Source organism: Carlito syrichta, unplaced genomic scaffold (genome assembly GCF_000164805.1).
Source record: "Carlito syrichta isolate Samal-C Ts95f unplaced genomic scaffold, Tarsius_syrichta-2.0.1 Scaffold314830, whole genome shotgun sequence".
In the NCBI taxonomy this organism is placed as follows: Eukaryota; Metazoa; Chordata; class Mammalia; order Primates; family Tarsiidae; genus Carlito; species Carlito syrichta.
Window position 1 is genome coordinate 203617 of NW_007258926.1, and position 19784 is coordinate 223400.

At 54.0% G+C, this 19784-nt stretch overlaps 1 protein-coding gene across 1 annotated transcript in view; it reads right to left on the minus strand.

Annotated features, from left to right (window-relative positions):
- Positions 1-19784, minus strand: part of DLGAP4 (DLG associated protein 4) — a 137292-nt gene that overhangs the window by 91312 nt on the left and 26196 nt on the right. The window contains exons 2-3 of the mRNA XM_021705925.1: positions 2316-3386; positions 189-344 (exon numbers count right to left, since the gene is read on the minus strand). Coding sequence (XP_021561600.1) covers positions 189-344; positions 2316-3314 — 1155 coding nt within the window. The 5' untranslated portion in view covers positions 3315-3386. The remainder of the gene's footprint in view (positions 1-188; positions 345-2315; positions 3387-19784) is intronic.

Genomic DNA, 19784 nt, shown 5'->3' on the forward strand with positions numbered 1-19784 from the left:
TGCGTGGCCTTCGGCGAGGCCCTGCGCCTCTCCAGCCTCCGGCTTCTCCACGGGCTCCAGGCTGCGTTTGCCCGGACAGAACCGCCCAGCCCTGTGGTCGGAAGGGCCCCGCGGCCGTCCGCTTTACTGAGCCCACGACGTCCCATCACTTCACGCGTGTCTCGCGGATGCCCACGACCCCACCGCACCGACGAGAAGGCCCTCGGCAGGCCAGTCACTTGCAGAGGGAAGCCTCCAGGCCCGAACCAGAGCCTGACCCCAGCATGGGGGGTCAGGGGACCCTGGCGGTCAGCATGGAGCTGTGGTCCCAGAGCCCATCGACATTCTTTGTTCCGCAAAAGAAGCTGGGGAAACGGGTATAGAGAGCAGAGGGGCTTGCCATGGTGGGGTGGCCATGTGAGCTGGAAAAAGGGCTCAGCTTTCCCATCTGAACCCCAGGACTCCATCCGTGGACCTGGGCTGTGACAAGGCAGGTGAGGCACACCGTGAGGGCGGCCCTGGTCCCCTGGCCCCAAGGGTTATGGCAGTGGGAGCCACCCGAGGGGACACATGTCTCAGCACACACGGAGAAAGCGTACCCTTCCCCACGCCCCTCAGCAAGTGCATGCTCCTGGCATACCACACACCTCACCAAGGACAAGCACCACACACTCACCTCGCCGCTGCAGACCCTCCCGACACCCACACCAGCGACTACTGCACCCCGTGGACGTTCGTCTCAGCATGCACACACCTGCAGGTCCCTCAACATACACAGAGTGTGCACTCACCAGTGCTGTGCACCTCACCACGGACGCCCAGGCCCACACCTTTCTGTGCACAGCACATTCAGTCTCCATCGCGCACACAGTGCACACTCCTGACTGCCACACCACGCAGGTCCCACACTCTTCTTTGTGCCCTCAACGCCAGTGGCCCGCCTCCACAAGGGAGAGTCCGGCCCGAGACCCCCAGCCTGCCCACAACCCACAGATGACTGGTGAGACAGTCACTAGGGCCTGTGCCTTCTACTGCCCAGATCATGGGCTAGACCATCCCTACTATCCCCATTGTCCCTCGGGAACATGGCCTTGAACATCTCTGCTCAGAACCTGTTGCTAAGCCACCCACTCACCTCCTGCCAGGGCCACCCTCTCATGGGTTTCTGAGGCATTTTACATGATCAGACCACACAGAGCCAAGTCACATGGTACCCTCTCTGATGTTTCTAAGGAAGCAGACTGAGAACCACAGAGTCCTCAGTATGTGAAATACTGCCTGGATTTCAACTTCCTCCTGTTGAAAAAGAAATAGCCTTTGCCCCCATAGTTTCACTGTCTCTGGAATTTTATACAGATCGATACGGACTCAGGATTTTGTCAGACCTTGAAGTTCATCTGGCTCAAAATACATCGAATGAGGGTTCCCAAGGGCTGGCCAGGCCTGTGCTTGCATCCTCTCAGGGATGATAGGCTCACTACCTACAGAAGCAATCCCTTCCACCCGGAATCTGCTTCCTGTGATTTCCACCTGCAGCCTGGCTCTGCCTTGGGAGCCATCCAGTTGACAGACCCTCAGCCGAGAGAGTCCCTTGGGAATGTTCTGTCACTTTCAAGTCAAGTGGCCTGGGTGCACAGCAAGTGCCTTGACCGGCATTAGCCTCTGAGAGAAGAAAGGGATTCCCCTTAAGTGGGGCTGGGACCTCCTGGGCTTCTGCAGCCTGGGCACTGGTCCCATCATGCTCTGCCCACTCTGACCTTCTGTCTGTGTCTTTCCCAGTTCCTGATCGTGGGGCCTGTGTCTCATTTATTTCTTGCTCTGTTCACCTAATTGTCCATCTGTCCACCCACCCCTCCCTCTCACATTTTCTGAGCACTTCCTTCATGCCAGACCCTGTCCTGGGCCACGGGGACACATGGCTGCACCGGATGTGGTCCCTGACCTCAAGAAAGCCACCAGTCTGATGGGTGGCAGGCAGGAGCTGGCGCGAGAATGCCATGGAAGTGGTTCTGCGGGGGGGCAGGAGGGCAGAGCTTCCTTCCAGATTTGTCTTCTAAAAGGCAGGAACATATTTTAGTCCCTGTTCAGGGCTGGGCTCAGGAGGGATAGCCAATATCGTGTGAGAGCATGGCCAGTGGATGCAGCTTCTATGCTTGATCTTAGCCAAAAGGCCGAGAAGTGATGGATGGGACCTCTTATTAGCAAGTACCACCAGCCACCCACTTCACAGCTGAGCAAGAGAGGCCCAGAATGGAGTGACTTCCCAAGGCAGTCTGTGGTACAGTGGGACCCCAACACCGGAGCTGCCACCACAGCCCTCACCCTGGCAGACCTACCTGCAGGTAATGGTAGGCTAGACCTTGGTGGCAGGATTTGGATTTTAGCAGGCTCTTATCCAAGGTGGCTGAGGTCTTCTGGCAGACTTCGTGGGCATGGCTGAGAGTCAGAGTGGACCAGGAGCCCCTTTTAACATAGTTGGTGTCAGTGCCCACCCCAAGGCTGGGGCAGGCGGCCGGGGTCACAGGCGGGGGTGGCGGGGCAGTCAGCTCAGTGGTGTTGTTCTTGGTGGCTTTGAGCATGTGCCCGCTGATGGTGTTGTAGGCGTGCATGAAGTAGCGTGGCTGGCTGCGTTCTGCCTGGCGGCCCAGCGTCATCAGCCCAGAGGCTGGGCCGCCGCTGCGGAAGGCGCCGCTCTCGCCGTCCAAGTTGTCATCAGAGCTCCACCAGCCCGAGATGTTGGAGCGGCTGCGCCGCTTGGGCTCCCCAGCCTTGGCCCGCTCCTTGCTTTTGCCCCTCCGGCCCTTGCCGTCCTCCATGCCACCTTTCTTGCTGCCATTGCCCCCGACCTTGCCCGCCGTGCCCTCCAGTGAGGGAGCCTTGGTGAAGAAGAGGCGCTGGACCGAGTGGACCAGGTGGCGGATGCGGCCGGGGCTCTCACCACGGGCCTTGGCCTCGCCGCGGGGGAACTGGAGCGTGCTGAAGCCGTCGCGGTGGATGGGCAGCTGCTTCTCAAACTGGTCCAGGAGGTTGGCGGGCAGCCGGTTGATCTTGGTGGCCTGGGCATGGCTGGGGAAGGGGCTCTCCTCCGGCACCTCAAAGTGGGAGTTGTAGTGGATGCGGGGGAAAGTGCTGCTGGGTGGTGGCAGCTGGTTGTTGAGTGGGAAGAGGCTGTCCCCTGGCAGTGTGTTCTGCCCGGGGAAGCAGGCCTCACGGGCAAAGGCCTCCGTCGGCGACAGCAGGTAGGGGTTGCGGTCGGGCCCTGCGAACATGGGCTCATGGGGTGGGTCTAGGCTGTCGGAGAGGTGGCGGGGGCGGCTGTCGCCGAGGCCTTTCATGATCCCGGCCCAAGGGCAGGGGCCGGCGCCCTAGTGGGGCGCCCGGGTCACCTCTCCCGGGCAGCAGCTATCCTGGGGAGAGAAGACAGAGAGCAGTCAGCTGAATTGGAGGGGCCAGGGTGCCGGGAAGGTCGGATCTCGGGGCTGGGGCATCTCAGAAGCAGCGAGTTTGCTGTAGGCTGAGGACAGGAGGACACATGGAGGCCCATGTACTCTGTGCGTAAATGAAAGTCACAGCTCAGGCTAGTCAACTCTCAGGAGGACAATATATGTCCTATTCTAGCCTAACGGCCACCGTGATCATGACCTGAAAGCCAGGTTAGAACTCAGAGTTCTTGGCCTCCTCTGAACTCCATGCTGAAACGGGGGGTGGTAGGTAGCTGCCTGCCCTCCACTCTCTTCCCATCTGTGACTCTGGCTTTTGCCATGAGGAGCCACACACACACCCAGACTCTGCCCACATGCCCCTCAAGCAGCTACCCTGCGGCTGTGGATGTCCCACTGGCAGCATCCCTCTCCCACGGGAGGACCTCATGCTGGCCCTGGAAGCAGGCTTGGGCTCATTTGGGCAGAGAATCCCAGGGTCCCCAGTCCCCAGAGTGGTCTACAGGGACATGCAAGTTCCTTGTGGGCATATCCTCTGGGTTCCTGAACATTCCTTGCCTTCTGGAGAAAAACATGGCCTTTTAGAGGGCCAGAGAGCCTTTCTACGGAGTAGGAGCAGGACAGGCCTGAGGACAGGCCCAGGTCTGAGGACAATACTGTCCAACCCTGTATTTTAGCAGAGGAACCTTATGTCAAAGGAAGACCCTCTGTAAAACTCGCTCTATCCCTCACCGCATGTGTACCGAGTGTGACCTCTGGGCCAGGCGCAGGGGGCTGCTGACCCCAAAGAGGCCAACGAGCCCATAGGCCTGTCATTTTCCAAGCAAGATGAAGCAACCATGGCCTGGAACAGCATTCTCAGAGAGTCAGTAACCGGGACACATCCCAGGACATGGTGGACAGAGCAAGGCCTCATGAGGGGTAGCATTTGGGTGGAGTTGTCTCTGTTTCTCCATCTGAAAAATGGGGTGTTGGACTAGCTGATTCCCATGGTGTTCTAGCCAGAACTGTCCTAGAAACACTAGTCCCAAACTTAGGCAAGTCCCTCTCTTTTCTGTGCCTCAGCCTGCCTGTCTTCACGGGGCAGAGAGGAAGGCACAAGGTTTTTAAGCCCTGGACCCACCGGCCCTGCTTGAGAGAGTGGCGGGCTTTGTCTGGCTGTGCCTGGCATGCTGGGGATTGGCAAGGGGTCTGTGTGGCTGGGGATGGGGTAGTGGGGGAGGATTCTTGGAGTGGCCAGGTCCAGTCAGAGCACAGAGGCTCTGATACCAAGCATAGAAGGCAGAATCATGATGCCCAAACGTGCCCATGACTTTGTCAAAAGAACCCTGCAGTTGTGGTTACTCTGTAGATGCGGTAAAGGTCTTAAGATGGGGAAATCTGTATCATGGTTTATCTGGACGGGCACAACCTAACCACAGGGCTCCTTGTAAGAAAGAGGTCTGAAGGTCAGAGTCAGAGGAGATGTGACTATGGAAGCAGGGGTCAGGCTGATGTGGGGTCATGGGCCACGGAATGCAGGCAGCCCTTGGAACCTGGAGGAAGCCAGGAGATAGAGTGTCCACTGAGCCTCCCATGGACTTCAGTCCTGCAACCCATTAAAGATTCTGACCTCTAGAACAGATAGAGGTTCCAGCCACACAGCACAAGGCCACACAGTAAAGCCACAGAGAGACAGGCCTGGAACTCAGGTCTCTTGGCTCTTTTTTTAAGAGACAGAGCCTTGCTCTGTCTTGCTCTGTAGCCCAGGCTAGAGTGCCAGAGTGTAGTGGCAGAAATGGCTCATTGCAGCATCAAACTCCTGGGCTTATAGTGGTCCTCCTGCCTCAGCCTCCCGAGTATCTGGGACTACAAGCTTGCACCACCATGCCCAGCTAATGTTTTTATTTTTCATGGAGACAGAGTCTCACTTGTTGCCCGAACTCTTCTCAAACCTCTGGCTTCAAGCAATCCTCCTGCATCAGCCACCTGAGTAGCTGGGATTATAGATGCCAGCCACTGTGCCCAGCTCTCAGGTCTCTTGATTTTTTTTTTTTTTTGAGTTGGAGTCTCACTCTGTTGCCCAGACTGGAGTGCAGTGGCCGCTCCCGGCCACCACAGCCTCGACCTGCTGGGCTCTGGCAATCCTTCCGCCTCAGCCTTCCAAGTAGCTGGAACTACAGGTGCGCGCTACCACACCCGGCTCATTTTTTTTGATTTACTGTAGAGATGCGGTCTCGCCAAGTTGCCCAGGCAGGTTTTGAACCCACGGGCTCAGGCAATCCACTCACCTCAGCTTCCCAAGGCGCGGGATTACAGGCTGTGCCACCGAGCCCGGCTCTCTTGACTTTTAACATAGGCCTCAGCTCACTGGCCTTCCTGAACTAGAGGGTCTGCAAAGCAAAGGAGAGTGTGGGGCCTACAGCCACCAGCAGAGGGGCTGAGGGCGGAGGGATGGGACAGCACAAGAAGATGCCTCAGCAGAATGGATTCCAGAAGGCCTAGCACCAGCTAGCTCCTGCCAGCTGCTCCAGCCTCTTCCCATCTCTCTCTCCCCACCTGCCAGTCAAGCGCATTACCCTGTGGGATTTTCTTCACCGTTCTTGTTGCTCTGGAAACTCTCCTGTGTTTGCTCATCTGCTAGCTTATTGCCATTGTCCCCTAGATCTGAACTGTCCCATAGGGTAACCACTAGGCACATATGGCTACAGAGCACTTGACGTGCAGCTAGTACAACTGGGAAGCTGAATTTTCTACTTTATTTAAGTGCAATTGACTTAAATGTAAATAGCACATGTGGCAAGTGGCTACTATGTTGGACAGTACAGTTCCAGAGGTTCAAGCTGCCTCCTGGCAGGCACCCCTCCATCACCCCTGCCAAGGCTGGGGCCAGCACACTCTCTTTTCTACACTTTTGTGTTGGAAGTCTAGTTGATTTATTTATCCTAATAAACGTGTCACAGAAAGGCTACACATTTTCTCCTGAGTACCTATTTGGCTGCATATCATAGACCTTTATTTCTCTACAGGCTTTTTCTTTCTTTGTTTTTTTTTTTTAGCTGAGGAGAAATTCACATAACAAAATAAGCCATTTAAAAGTGTACAATTCATTGACATTTAGCAAATTCACAATGATGTGTAATCACTACCTCCACCTACTTCCAAAACATTTTTATAACCTAAAATAAAACCCCGCACCCAGTAAGCAGTCACTCCCTATTCTCCCTTCTTCCCAGCCTCTGACAACCACCAGTCTACTTTCTCTACAGATTTACCTATTTCCCATAGGTTTCATTTTTTAAATTAATTATTTTTTTTTGAGTTTAGGTCTCACTCTGTCATTCAGGCTAGAATGCAGTGGCACAATCATAGCTCACCACAGCCCTGACCTGCTGTGCTCAGGTGATCCTTCTGCCTCAGCCTCTCAAGTAACTGGTATGTCACAGGTGCACACTACCACACTTGGCTAATTTTTCAATTTATTGTAGAGACGAGGTCTCAACAAGCTGGCCAGGCTGGTCTTGAAACCCTGGGCTCAGGCAATCCTCTTGCCTCTGCCTCCCAAAGTGCTAGTATTACGGGAGTGAGCCACCTCGCACAGCTTCAACAACCCACTTTTTAAATGGGCAAAAGATTTTAACAGATACTTCACTAAAGAAGATACACAGATGGCAAATAAACACATGCCAAGATGCTCAGCATCACTGGTCATTAAATAATTGAAAATTAACAACTCAGTGAGATATCATTCCTTTTAGAATTCCTAAAATTAGAAAGATGGACTATGTCAAGGGTTGGTGAGAATGTGAAGGAACTGTTATTTTCATATGAGGGGGGACTCCCCCCAAAACACAGGATTATCTTTTAGGGGGTGGGCATCGTGTAGTACAGGCTTCCTCTGCTAGGTAAGTTGCACAACACTTCATCTGTGTTATACACATCAGTGTACCAGCTAGCGTTGTTGTGAGAGGCTGCTTTTAGCTTCAGGGAGTTTTTTCCTTTGAGATTCTTCCAACAGGTTTGCCCACTTCATGATGGGTGATTTACGAGTGCACCTGCCCACACTGTGCTAAGTGTTTAGTAGTTTTTGACCCAAGATGGCATGATTCCCATCCCCCATCCTCCCTGTTCACCTGATCTTGCCCCAGCAACTTTTTTTTACTTCCTCAGATGAAAGAAGTCCTCGAAGGGAAACTTTTTGCCGAGGTGGAAGAGGTGAAACAAAAAAAGGCAGATACACTAAAAGGCACCAAAATGAACAAGTTCAAAAACTGCTTTGAGCAGTGGAAAAAGTGTCTTGATAGGTGTATTGCATCAAATGGAGGGTATGTTGAAGGTGACTGAAATTTAAACATGTAAGAATAAACATCCAATTGTTTATAAATACATTCCGTTTTTTGGGTCCCCCTCAAATATTCATAGTGCTGAGCAACTATCACCACCAGCCATCTCCAGAACTGTTTTCATCTTGTAGAACTAAAACTCCACCCCTATGAAACAACTACTTAGGGATTTTGTTTTGTTCATTGTTGTGTCCTTGTCTTCGTAAAGTGTGTCCAGCTAGGACAGAGCAGGGGTTCAAGAAATATTATCTAAATGCTTAAATAAATGATTCCGACCTCGATATCTTGAGCTTTGACCTCCCTTCTAAGTTCCAGATCTGTATTTCCCACGCCAGCTAACTCTGTGAAATGTATCCCAGGGATACTTTGAACTCCAGATGTTCAAAGCTTCTTCCAACTGGCCTCCTTTTCCAGCTGACTCTGCTCTGCTTCTTGCGAAGGCCTCTTGGGTGAAGTCATTCTTTTGTCTCTGGGGTCTACCCCCATCACCCAGTTCCATTATCACCACATCCTGTTTGCTTGGCTCAGGAGGAAGAGCAGAAGGAGCCAAGCAACCCCTGGTTATTTCTAATTTGCTTGCTGTCTCTGCAAATGTTGGCCTATTCTAAATATTCCAGATAAGTATAATCATGCATTTGTCATTGTGTGTCTGTCCTCGTTCACTCAGCATAATGTTCCCAAAGTCCACCTACCTTGTAGCATGGAACACAGCTTCACTCTATTTTCTGGCTGCATAGTGTTTCATTGAACATCCATTCCACATTTCCTGTATCCATTTGTCTGTTGATGAACCTTTGGGTTGGTTCCACATTTTGGCTATTGTGATTAGTGTTACTATGAACACTTCAGCAAGGATCTGAGTCCCTGTTTTCAGTTCTTTTGGGTCTATACTCAGAAGTGGAATTGCTGGATCATATGGTAATTCTATGTTTAACTTGCTGAGGAAACACCAATCTGTTTTCCACAACAGCTGCCCCATTCTCCATTCCCACCAGCAATGCACCAGGACTCCAATCTCTCCACATACTTGCCAGAGCTTGTTTTTTTCCTTTTGTCTTTAAATTATAGTCATCCTGGTAGGTGTGAACTGGTATCTCACTGGGGTTGTGATTTGCATTTTCCTGATGACTAATGATGTTGAGCATCTTTTCATGTGCTCATTGGCGATTTGTAGATCTTCTTGGGGAAAATGTCTATTTAAGTCCTTTACACACTTCAGAATTGGATTGTTTGTCATTTTGTTGTTGAGTTCCAGGAGCTCTTTATACATTCTAGATATTAATCCCTTATCAGATACCGGCTTGTAAATATTCTCTCCCATTCTATCCTGTAGGCTTTCGAGGGTGTTTCCCCCTTTCCAAGACTGGCCGCCCCCCGACCCTCTCCTTCCTCATTAACACAGATGGCCTCCCCTCTCCCAGCAACCCCCTTCAGGCCTGTTAGCGCCACAGAGAAAACAACTCCCTGCCTTCTCATAAGCTTCCTGAAGGCTGGCTCTTCAGAGGGAGGCAGAGGAACAAGAAAGGCTGTCGAGACAGACGGGCAGTGGAGACTGTGGTGGCTCCCAGGTCTCCCCTGCATGGAGGCACTCATGCTTCCTGCACCAAGAGCCCTGGCTGCTGACCGGGCACAGCCAAGTTCCCTTCAGGACCTGCTCTTAGCTGAAGGGAGACGCCCACCCAAGGGGTACCCTGCTTCCATTAACTGGCTGATGTTTGGGCCCCAAGGCCGGCTCCCTTACCCCAATTCAAAACAACCCTAAAGAGCCACCCCAGCTCCAGAGCGCCCCAAGGGACCAGGTGAGGTCTCTTGTGCTGCATGGAGGCCCACCTCCCTCTCCACCCAAGCCTGCACCCTCAGCTCTCACAGCTGTTCCCTAAAGACTTCCTGAGAAAGTCTGTAGCAAACCTCAGACACGAGTCCGGTTCCTGGGGAGCCTGGCCGAAGACCAGGAGGGAACCGGATTCTCTTTCTTTTCCTCTTCACTGCAGGATGACTGGTGACTGAATGATTCCTCTTGAGCTTCAGTTTCCTCTTCCGTGACATGAGCAATGCCGACCCTTCTTTCTCAAGATTGTCGTGAGGATGAATTGTGATGTCATCTAGGGAGCCTCTGTCCCCTGTGTGCTCAGTAAGTATCAGTCCCACTTCATTCCCTCCACTGTGTTGAGCTACTCAGGCAGACCAAGCTTCTAGGGGAGGGGAGCCACACATCATGGTGGAAAGTATATGCAAAGGACCTGGAGGCAAATTCCAACTCTGCTGTTTACTTGCTGTGACTTCAGATGGTCCCTTCCCCTCTCTGGGTCTCAGTTTTCTCCTCCAGAGAACAGGGATTTGAGTGAGGATGGTCTGAGCTCCCTGGGTCAGAGTTCCTGGCCCACTGAGAGCCCACCTCTTGCCACCCAACACCCAGGTAGCAGGAACCCCACCTTGGGGAGGTCCTAAAGTCGGCAGGCCATGGCCTTGCAGGGGGAAGCCGCTGGCTGCCTAGAGCTGCTTTTGTCAAGAAGCTATACTTAGGCCCATCCGGGTGCCATAATTACCGCTCATTAACACAAACCTCATTGCCCTCATGGAAATGTGGAGGGACCCGTGAAGCTACTGCCTCCTGGGAACCCTCCCTGCTCTGTGGTGCTCTGTGTCTGCAGCCACCTCCAGCTGCCACTGGGAGAGGCCTCTCTGCCCTGCCTCACCTCATCTTGCTGCCAGAGGTGGCCAGTGAGTATGAAAGATCTAATTAGAGACAAGGCCAGGGACAGAACCCAGCACAACTCTTCCTGAAGCAAAACTCACCTGACTGCATCACTCCCCTAATCCAGAGCCTTCTGAGGACTCCTCTGCCCTCCTCAGTCCAAACTCCTTGGTGTGGCCACCAAGACCCTCATCATCTACACCCAAACCCTTTTTCAGACATTGCCAACCCCACTTCCTTTCTTCACAGCCCTTTTCTATAACCAGCCCTGCCACTCCCCACTCACGTCTTCTACGTTTGCGGCTACTGGAAAGGCTAGTTTCGGCTAAGGTTGCACTAACAGAGGCAGAGCGTCTGTTAGAGAGGATAGTCCTGCTCAATGCTGCAGTCTCAGTAAGGGAGGGACATGGGAGGCGAGTCGAGTGGTGAAGGGCTGGAAATGCAGTGGGCGGAATGGCCGAACATTCTGGGGACGTCATGGCAGTCTTCGGAAGACACAGCCCCTGCCTGAGACCTCTGCAGGGCTGGGGTGTGGCCGGGAAGGATGGGCTCCTCGGGCTGCCCCGGCAGAGTGGAGGCCATGAGAGGCAGGCCACATTGGGCTGGGACTCTGCTGGGGCGCCCTCCTGTCCTCCTCCCACACCTCCATGCCTGCTTAGGCCTCGTGTGTCTCCTCCCCTGACCTTAGACGCTGGAGTGCTGGGCTCTCCTTCTCTGCACACTCGCCCTGCTGAGCTCATCCGGCGCTGGCTCCAAACACCACCTCTCTGACAACTTCCAGATTTACGTCTTCCGCCCCATCCCTCTCAGCCCCTGAGATCTAACTGCCTCCTGACGTCTTGCCCCAGGCTCGTGACAGGCCCAAGATCCAAGGTCCCACCTCCTGCCCGCCTGGTTTTCCCTTGCCACCGGTGGCCCAGCTGGACTCTTGACAACACCCTCCTGCCGCTCAGCTCGGGAAAAGGAGCATCTCCTCCTCTGCCCCCCACGCCATCAACACAGACACTGCAGAAGAACCCTCCCCGCACCAGTCTGAGTCCTGCCGCTTTTCACCACACCTCACCAAATCCTGAAGTGCTCCGCCCGCTGTGTCTATACAACGCGCCTTCGCCTCCTTCAGGTCTCAGCTCCCGGGACATCCACATGGAGCCTTCCCCACAGCCCCCCTCTGCTGCCTCACCCAGCTGCGTGCCCTCTGGAGTCTGGGATGGCAAGGACAGGGTGTGTCCTTGTCACTGCTATGTCACGAGTGCCCAGCACAGGGCCTGGATGCAGTAGATGCTCATGAAGCGTATGTGGAATGAAAGCACAGCAGAGACTCCGAGAAGATGCAGAAAGGGAGGGGGCTGCAGGGTGGTTCTCCTTCCCCTCAAGCTGAAAGGAGGGGGAGAGCTGTGGCCCTCCTGAGCGCTCACTACATAGCCAGCACTTCACCATGGGAGCACATGTAATACTCACTACGACTCTTCCTGGTGGGAATGGTGAGTCCTCTGTAGTACCAGCCTCCAAGAGGTACCCGGAGACCCCCCACCTCCTGGGTTTGCCCCACCCCCCCCAGCAAGAGTAGGGCTGACGGGTGTAACCAACAGGATGCTGTAGAAATGACCAAGTGTGACTTTGGAGGCCAGGTCAGGAAAGACATCAGAGCCTCTGCTTTGCTCTCTTGGAGAAGTTGCCACCCTATTGGGAAGACACTCAAGCAGTTCAAGGAGAGGGAGAAACTGAGCCTCCTGCCAAAAGTCAGCAGTACCTTGTCAGCATGGGAGCAAGCCACCGTGGAGGCAGAGCCTCCAGCCAGACCCAGCCTCCAGATGGCTGAGCCCAGCAGCCAGCGTGACTGCAACCTCAGGGAGACAGAGCCAGAACCACCGGGGAGGCGTTCTTAGGCTCCTGACCCTCAACACTCCACGACCTAACACATGTTTACTGGTGGACACGCTGCCAGGTTTTGGCACAAATTCACCACGTGAGAGGAGAAGCAGCAGCTCCAAAGCTAAAGTCACCTGCTCTGGGCCCCACAACCAGTGGGCGGAGCTGGGGATGAAGCCAAGTCTACTCCCGAGCCCACGTCCTGTGGCCCTGCCCATGGGCTGAGAATCCAGGATCCCTTTCATCTAAGACAGTTCCACAGTCCTGATGGATACACGGTCCAAACTGTTTCCAGCCTAAGTCCGTGTCCATGGCAACTGTTTGAAAAGCGTGACGTTCAATCAACTGGTTGTTTGGTCAATAAGAGAGCGGGCAATGGCTGCTGGGGATGTGTGGCCCACACTGCCTCCTCCTCCACCCAGAGACAGTCATTGGAAGCGAGTTCCAGGCCCATCCTGAGTGTCAGCTCTGACTCTGAACGCAGGGCCCAGGATGTGGATGCTGCAGCTCCCTGGGGGCTCAGAAGGGGGCAGGGTTGCTTACTCGGTCCGTGACACACCCAATTTAAGCTTGCCTGGCCTCTGCCGAGGCTTTGGAGGTCCAGGGACCCCACGCTCAGCACTCATCTTTGTGTGGTAGGCACAGAGGGAACACAGACCCAAAGATTAGAGGCTCCTGGAGCCTCAGAACAGAGGAACTCCAGAGGTTAGGACCAGAGTCGTCCTTTATAAGACCCAATGGAATTGCTTCCCTCAGTTCCCTGAAATTGATTCGTGATGTCCACCCCTCCCTCTCACCTCTCATCCTTAGCCTCCTCCTTCCACGCTGGCCTCCTCTCAGTGTTTTCCCCTCAACCTTCACATATCCGGCTGCTTCTGCTGATTCAAATCTCTGCTCAGTGTCACCTCCTCCAAGGCCTTCCCTGACCCCGTGTCTAGAAGGTGCCTCCGTCCCATGTGCTCTCTCTTACCCTTATCAATTTCCTTCAAAGCACTTATCAGGGTCTCTTGTTCTCCTGCTTGGGTCCTCATGTCCTTGACATCTCCCATGCTCTGTGGGTGCTGAGGGGAGGGACCACATGTTTCATTGTCCACTCTGACTCTGGTACCATGCCCAGAGCCTGCACCTAGTAGGTGCACAATAAAAAGGTGCTCTGTGAACTAGGTATTCAGATGGACAGAGTCTCAAAGGGGGGGGGCTGGAGAGTGTCAGCACTGCCCAACTGGGGAGAAGGGGGGGTGACTGTTGGGTCTCCCATACCTTTTGCTTGCTGCTTCTTCATAGCTGAATTTCAGCTATGAACTCCTCCTCCAAGATCTCCTCTCTGACTTTGCAAGTGGGAGATAAGGCTGCCTCTGGGCCCCTCATGTTGGGGGCTACCAGCCTGAGGAGTCATAGGTTGCCCTAAATGTCCCTGGACCAGAAGTAACAACCCTGTGCAGAGCCGACCCTCCCAAATGTTGATGCATAAAGACGGCGACAGACACAACTTGATCTGCTTGGGTTCTACCTGGTGTCCTAGAATCCCTGGTCGTTAGTGCCCTACTTCATTCTCGAAGGTGTCATTGTAGATGATTAATAGCATACTCATTGCAAGCAAGAGGGACCATGGGGACCTGGGGCAGAGAAGGAGAGCTCTGTGGCTGACATGGAGCAAATGAGTCTGGTCTGAGCTTCTTCCCTGGATTCCTAAGCCAAGATCCCCTCAATTCTCAAGGAATCAGGAGGATTCCCTGACTCCACCCCACACTCGCCTAGGAAAAGCTTGAGCCGGGGGATGAGAAGGTGACCATGATGGTAATTGTGATGGGCCTCCCTTCCAGGTCTCACACGGGAACCACTGCTTGGCACTTCAGGCCTCACTGTCCTCCAGTCACTCCCTGTGCTGGCCCCAGGAAGGTTGAGTACAGCCCTGCCCCCATGTGGCATGGAGGCAGGGATGCAGACTCTGGAACCAGCTTCCTCAAGTTCAAATCCTGGTGCTGACACTTCCTTGCTGTGTGACCTTGAGCCAGTTACTTAACCTCCTTGAGCCGATATCTTCAAAGGGTTGTTGGGAGAAAGTAACACATTAACACAAACAGATGGCTTGCTACTGTGCTTGGCATACAGTGGGTATCCCACAGGTATTTACTGCTGCTATCCTTACCACCAGGACCCATCCACGGGAGGAGGTCAGAGTGCTAGAGAAAGCATAGGCTCTGGAGCCGGGCGGGGCTGGGCACTGTTCCTGTTTAGCCACTTAGAAGTTCTGAGAGGGAATGAGATTTGGCCTAGTTACACAGCATATTGGTGGTAGCTGAGAGTTGTGCCCAGGCCTCTGGACTCCTAGGCCAGTGCTCTCTGGAGGTCTTGAACCCACAAAAGTTGGGCGTGTTCTGGGCTGTGAGGACTGAGTGGTGCTCATCCCTCCTGTGTTCCCAGAGTGCAACTGTCTTGACCTGCTCTAGATATCTAGTTATACTTAAGTAGAATGAAGTTGGAAATTTCGATTGCCCTCGCCACATTTCAGGAGCTCAACGGCCACACAGGGCTAGTGGCTGTCCTGCGGTCAGGGCAGAAACAGGCTATTTCCATCAGTACACACAGCTCTAGGTGGCAGCACTGGCCTAGACTTTTCCCCCATGCCAGTGCTTCCAGGAGGCCCACGTGGACCTGGAGAGGCAGGAATGGAGCCTCTGTCCTCCAAAGTCCCTCAGAAGCCTCTCTGAAGCTGAGGCATTTCATCCAACCCTCTCCCGCCCCCCTTTGCTAGGCCTCGCCCAAGGTCACACAGCAGGTGGAGGTTGTGGAGGGCTTAGGTGTCCTGACTGAGCTTGGCATGCCCAGGCTGGAGAGTCCACAGCCTGGCCACACTTGGCAGAGGGGCAGGTCGACAGAAGCAACTTTTTGCTGATGAACAAAAGTCAAAATCCACCCCGGGATGGATGTTCCGGAGGTCTTCTAGGAGGGTTGTGGGGAGACAGCTGATCACAGCAGGGGTGGGCACCCGCCAGCCCCACAGACAGCTCCCTAGGTCACCACTGGCAAAGCTGTAGGGCTGGGAAGGAGGTAGGGGCAGGGGCTCCCCTTCTCCCTTTCCCTTCCAGCAGGGTCTGGATAGACCTCGATCACCCCTTCGGCTGCCAGTTTATTTTGTTTCATTTATTTATTTATTTTTGTGTTGGAGTCTCACTCTGTCGCCCAGACTGGAGGGCAGTGGCCGCTCCCGGCCACCGCAGCCTCGGCCTGCTGGGCTCCGGCGATCCTTCCGCCTCAGCCTTCCGAGTAGCCAGAATTACAGGCATGCGCTCACTCCCGGCTGATTTTTTGATTTATTGTAGAAATGAGGTCTCGCTGCCCAGGCGGGTCTCGAACCCGTGGGCTCAGGCAATCCACTCACCTCAGCCTCCCAAAGGCGCGGGATTACAGGCTGAGCCACCGAGCCCAGCTGGCTGCCATTTTAAAGCAGTATTTGTTGTTGTGCTTTGCGGCCGGGACTCCCAGGCCTGGTTGACTTACCATCTGACCTCAGGCAGGTCACCTTCCCTGTCTCAGTTTTCCCAGTTTGAAGCTGCAGATTATTTTCCCAACGGCTTGGGGGCTCTTGTGAGAGCAAATGGGAAGAGCTGGATGGAAAGCGCTTGTAGACCCAGAAGTCCTAAAGGGGGAAGAGCAGGTTCTAGTCTCTTTCTGTCTCCCCCTGTGGTGTGACCCTGCACAAATCAGCTGGCCTCTGGGCCTCGGCTTCTTCACCTGTGAGGTGTGGATGGGATACCTCACTTGCCGTATGATGGAATGACCACACTGCAGCATGGATGAACCCCAAAAACACTAGAGCAAGTGAAGGAAACCAGACACAAAGGCCACATGCTGTAGGGCTCCAATTCCATGAAATGTGCACAACAGGCAAATTAACAGGAACAGAAGTGGGTGAGTACTTGCCAGGGCCAGGAGAAGGGGGTAGGGAGTGACCCTTAAAGGGCACAAGGTCTCTGTTGGAGGGTAATGAAAGAGTTCTGGAATTAATAGTGGTGTAGCTCCAGGAATGTCCCTAATGCCACTGAACTGTGACTTTAAAATGCTCTCAGTGGTCAGCTTTATGTGCATGCTACCACAAGTTAAACAGGCATTTCACGCCTGCGGTACTGGAAGCCTCAGCGAGAGTGCAGACTAAGCGTCCAGGCAGGCTTCTGGAAGGTGCTCAACAGGGGAGCTGGTTGCTCCAGGAACCCCCAGAAGGCCTTTCCGGAGCTTACTTACCAAGTGCTCCCTACAAACATACTGGCATGTGAGTTATCTTGTTGCATCCTTAAATCAGCCCTGTGAAGAGGGTCTTATTGTTAATCCCATTTACAGGGAGAGAACGGAGAGAAATGACTTGCACAAGGTCGCACGGGTGTTGAGGCTGGGATTTGAACCCAGGCAGTTTGGTTCCAGAGCCCAGGCCACCAATCAGCTTCCTGTGCTGCCTCTTGGTTTTCAGGAGACAACATTTGGTTGGCCACCACCTCACAGAGCCCTAAGCTGGGCAGTGCTCAGGGACACAGCCCTAACCATGTGTTCCCCATACCTTCCTCCGCTGGGCTGGGGGGATTCTCAGGGGAGGGTCATGTAGGGGACACATGCCTGGCCCTCCAGCCTCAGACCCCTTGACTGTGGGGCAGGCAGACCCTGGAGGTCACTGACCTTATCCCGTTTCACTGGGGACCACCCTGGAAGGTCATGCTGGCAAACAGCAGAATCAAATAGCTAGAACACAGCCATCAACATCACATTTGGGGGGGGGTTGGAGTCTCACTCTGTCACCCAGGATGGAGTGCAGTGGCACACTCCTGGCCACCGCAGCCTTGACCTCCAGCGATCCTTTCGCCTCGCCTTCCAAGTAGCTAGAACTATAGGCACGTGCTACCACACCCAGCTAATTTTTGATTGATTGATTGTAGAGACGAGGGCTTGCCAAGTTGCCCAGGTGGTTCTCAAACCTGTGGTCTCAAGCAATTCACTCGCCTTGGCCTCCCAGAGTGCTGGGATTACAGGTTAAGCCACTGAGCCCGGCCAACAACTCATTTAATTCAATTCCTCCAACAGTTATGAGGCATGCTCCCGGGCTCTGATGGTCCTAGCTCCCAGAGCCTGTGGCCAAGTGGAGGAGGCAGAGACACAAATGGCAATTAGACAACACATAAAAAGAAACCCAGGAAATGTCAAAGCCAGGGTGTGCCACCCAGTGAAGAGAGAGAATCCTACTCACTGGGGCACTGGGAAGGCTTCCTAGAGGAGGCGGGTATGTCAGCCAGATATGAGGACAAGTGAGGTTTCAGGTAAAGATACAGGGAAGAGAATTTCATAAAAGGGATAAGCACAGGCAAAACCATGGTCGAAGGTGGGAGATGCAGGGAGTGCCAGGGACAGCAAACCATCCGTGGGGTGGGGTGGGCCCTGAGGGGCAGGGCCTGGGGTCAGACCACGGAGGGCCTTGACGCCTCCTGGAGACTCCAGATTTAAACCATAGCCATCAGTCATCAAAGTAGAGTAGGGCCCTCGTGCCTCGGTGCCAGGAATTCCACTTCAGGCACTAGCTAGATGGAGGCCTTTCCTTACACGCATGGGAAATGGTGGGCGTGGGGGCTTTTCTTGAAACACTGTTTGCATTAGCAAAGGCCTGGGAACAACTAGCACAGCTGTCCATTAGGAGACCAGAGAAAGGATCATCCAGCACACAACGGAATGCTATGCAGCTGCAGAAAAGCATAAGGCCATGCCCAGGGCACTGCCATGGACAGCTTTCACTTGGGAAGCAGCAAGGGCGGGGCAGACCTCTGGCTTAGTCTGGGTTCTCTGAGAAGTAGATCTTTGGGCAAGAATTGGAGTCTCTGTGGGAGGTGACCCCCGGAAACACAGTGGGGGGTGGGGATGCCAGAGGAGCTGGGGAAAGACCAGGACCCAGCTGGGGAACTGAGGCCTTGCCTCTGGGACTTCTGCACTTCAGGTAGAACTCATCTTGTGTGGATCCAGTGTGGGCCAGGGGGCTGGAGTGGCCAAGGGGGCCCTGGGAACAAGCTCCCCAGCACTCCATCCCTCCCCACCCCCTTACTGAAAGAAGGCTTTATCTGGCGAGCTGCAGGTGTTTCTGGAAGAAAGCTGTAGGCCCAAATCAGACTGCAAGGCACCAGGGCAGGGTACCAAGCGTCTCTAGAGGAGGGGCAGAGGACCAGCATTTGTATTTGCTCATCCGTGGAAGGGTACCCAAGAGGCCAGAATAGGAGCAGGGTGGATGGAAGAAAGACAGCAGGGGATTCTCGCTACGTTCCTTTGGTCCGTTGCTACTAACTGACCTGAAATTTATTTGGATTTCATCCACTCCATTAATGCCTTTTTTTCTGTTTGAGGATCCAATCAAGGATGCCATGCTCCATTGTCTTTAGAATTTTGCCCCCTGCGAATATGTATCATCTACTGCAAATAGGTATTTTTAAAAATAATAAGCCGCAAGCTCCTGGGAGTCAGCATAGGCTCTGGAGCCAGGAGGACCTGACTGGGTTGCTGCATGCACCACAGCGCTGGGCCCCTGGGAAGAGGTGAGCGTGGGCTGTGCAGAGCACAGGACTCCTCGCTGGCATTTGCTGGTCCCTCTTCCCCAAGGGCAATGGAAGGGCCGTCGGAGCCCTCCCCACCCAACCCGTGTCCCCAGTGCACACCGCCACTACAGGACAGGGACAGCCTGTACGCGGCCAAGCAGGGAGTGTCTGAGAGATGATGCCTGGAGCAGCCCTCAGAAGTCTCGGCTGGGGAGTGGGTGGACAAGCACCTCCTTGGCCCTCGCTGCACTGGGTGCTCTGTTCGGCCAGCAGGGGTCCAGTGGCAATTGCTTGGATGACAACCTTTGACGGACTGTCTTTGCTTCCCTTCCACCTGCCCTAGCATAGGTTCCCTGCAACCCTTGTCACAAGGTCTCCAGGAAAACCTGCCCTAAGACAAATCTCTAGCCCCTGGCCTGGTCCATGTCTGCCCTTGTCCAGACCCCTGCTCGCCCTCCTCACCACCTGGAAGCCACTCACAAAGGGTCTTTGGGGCTTCCAGCACATGCCCTGATGTTCCAGACTCCTATGACCTTGCACTGCCATCTCCTCTGCCTGGAATGTTCTCCCTTGCCATGATTGCCGAGGGAACTCCTGCTCAGCCCGCCCAACGCTTTCCTTTGTTAGGGAATACGCGGTGCTTGAGTCACCCCTCCAGCTACTCTGCAATCTTCTTTTCCACACTCTGTGAGAACCTTGAGGGCAAAGACACTCCTGAGTCATGTCTGTATTCCCAGCTCAGAGCCTGGTATACAGCAGGTGCTAAATAAAAGGTTGGTGAATGAATGACTGAAACAATCCAGGAAGAAGTGAATGACCACTTAGGACTACATTTTATTTTGTTTTATTTTATTTTATCTATTTTTTTGTTTTTTTGTTTTGAGTTGGAGTCTCACTCTGTCACCCAGACTGGAGTGCA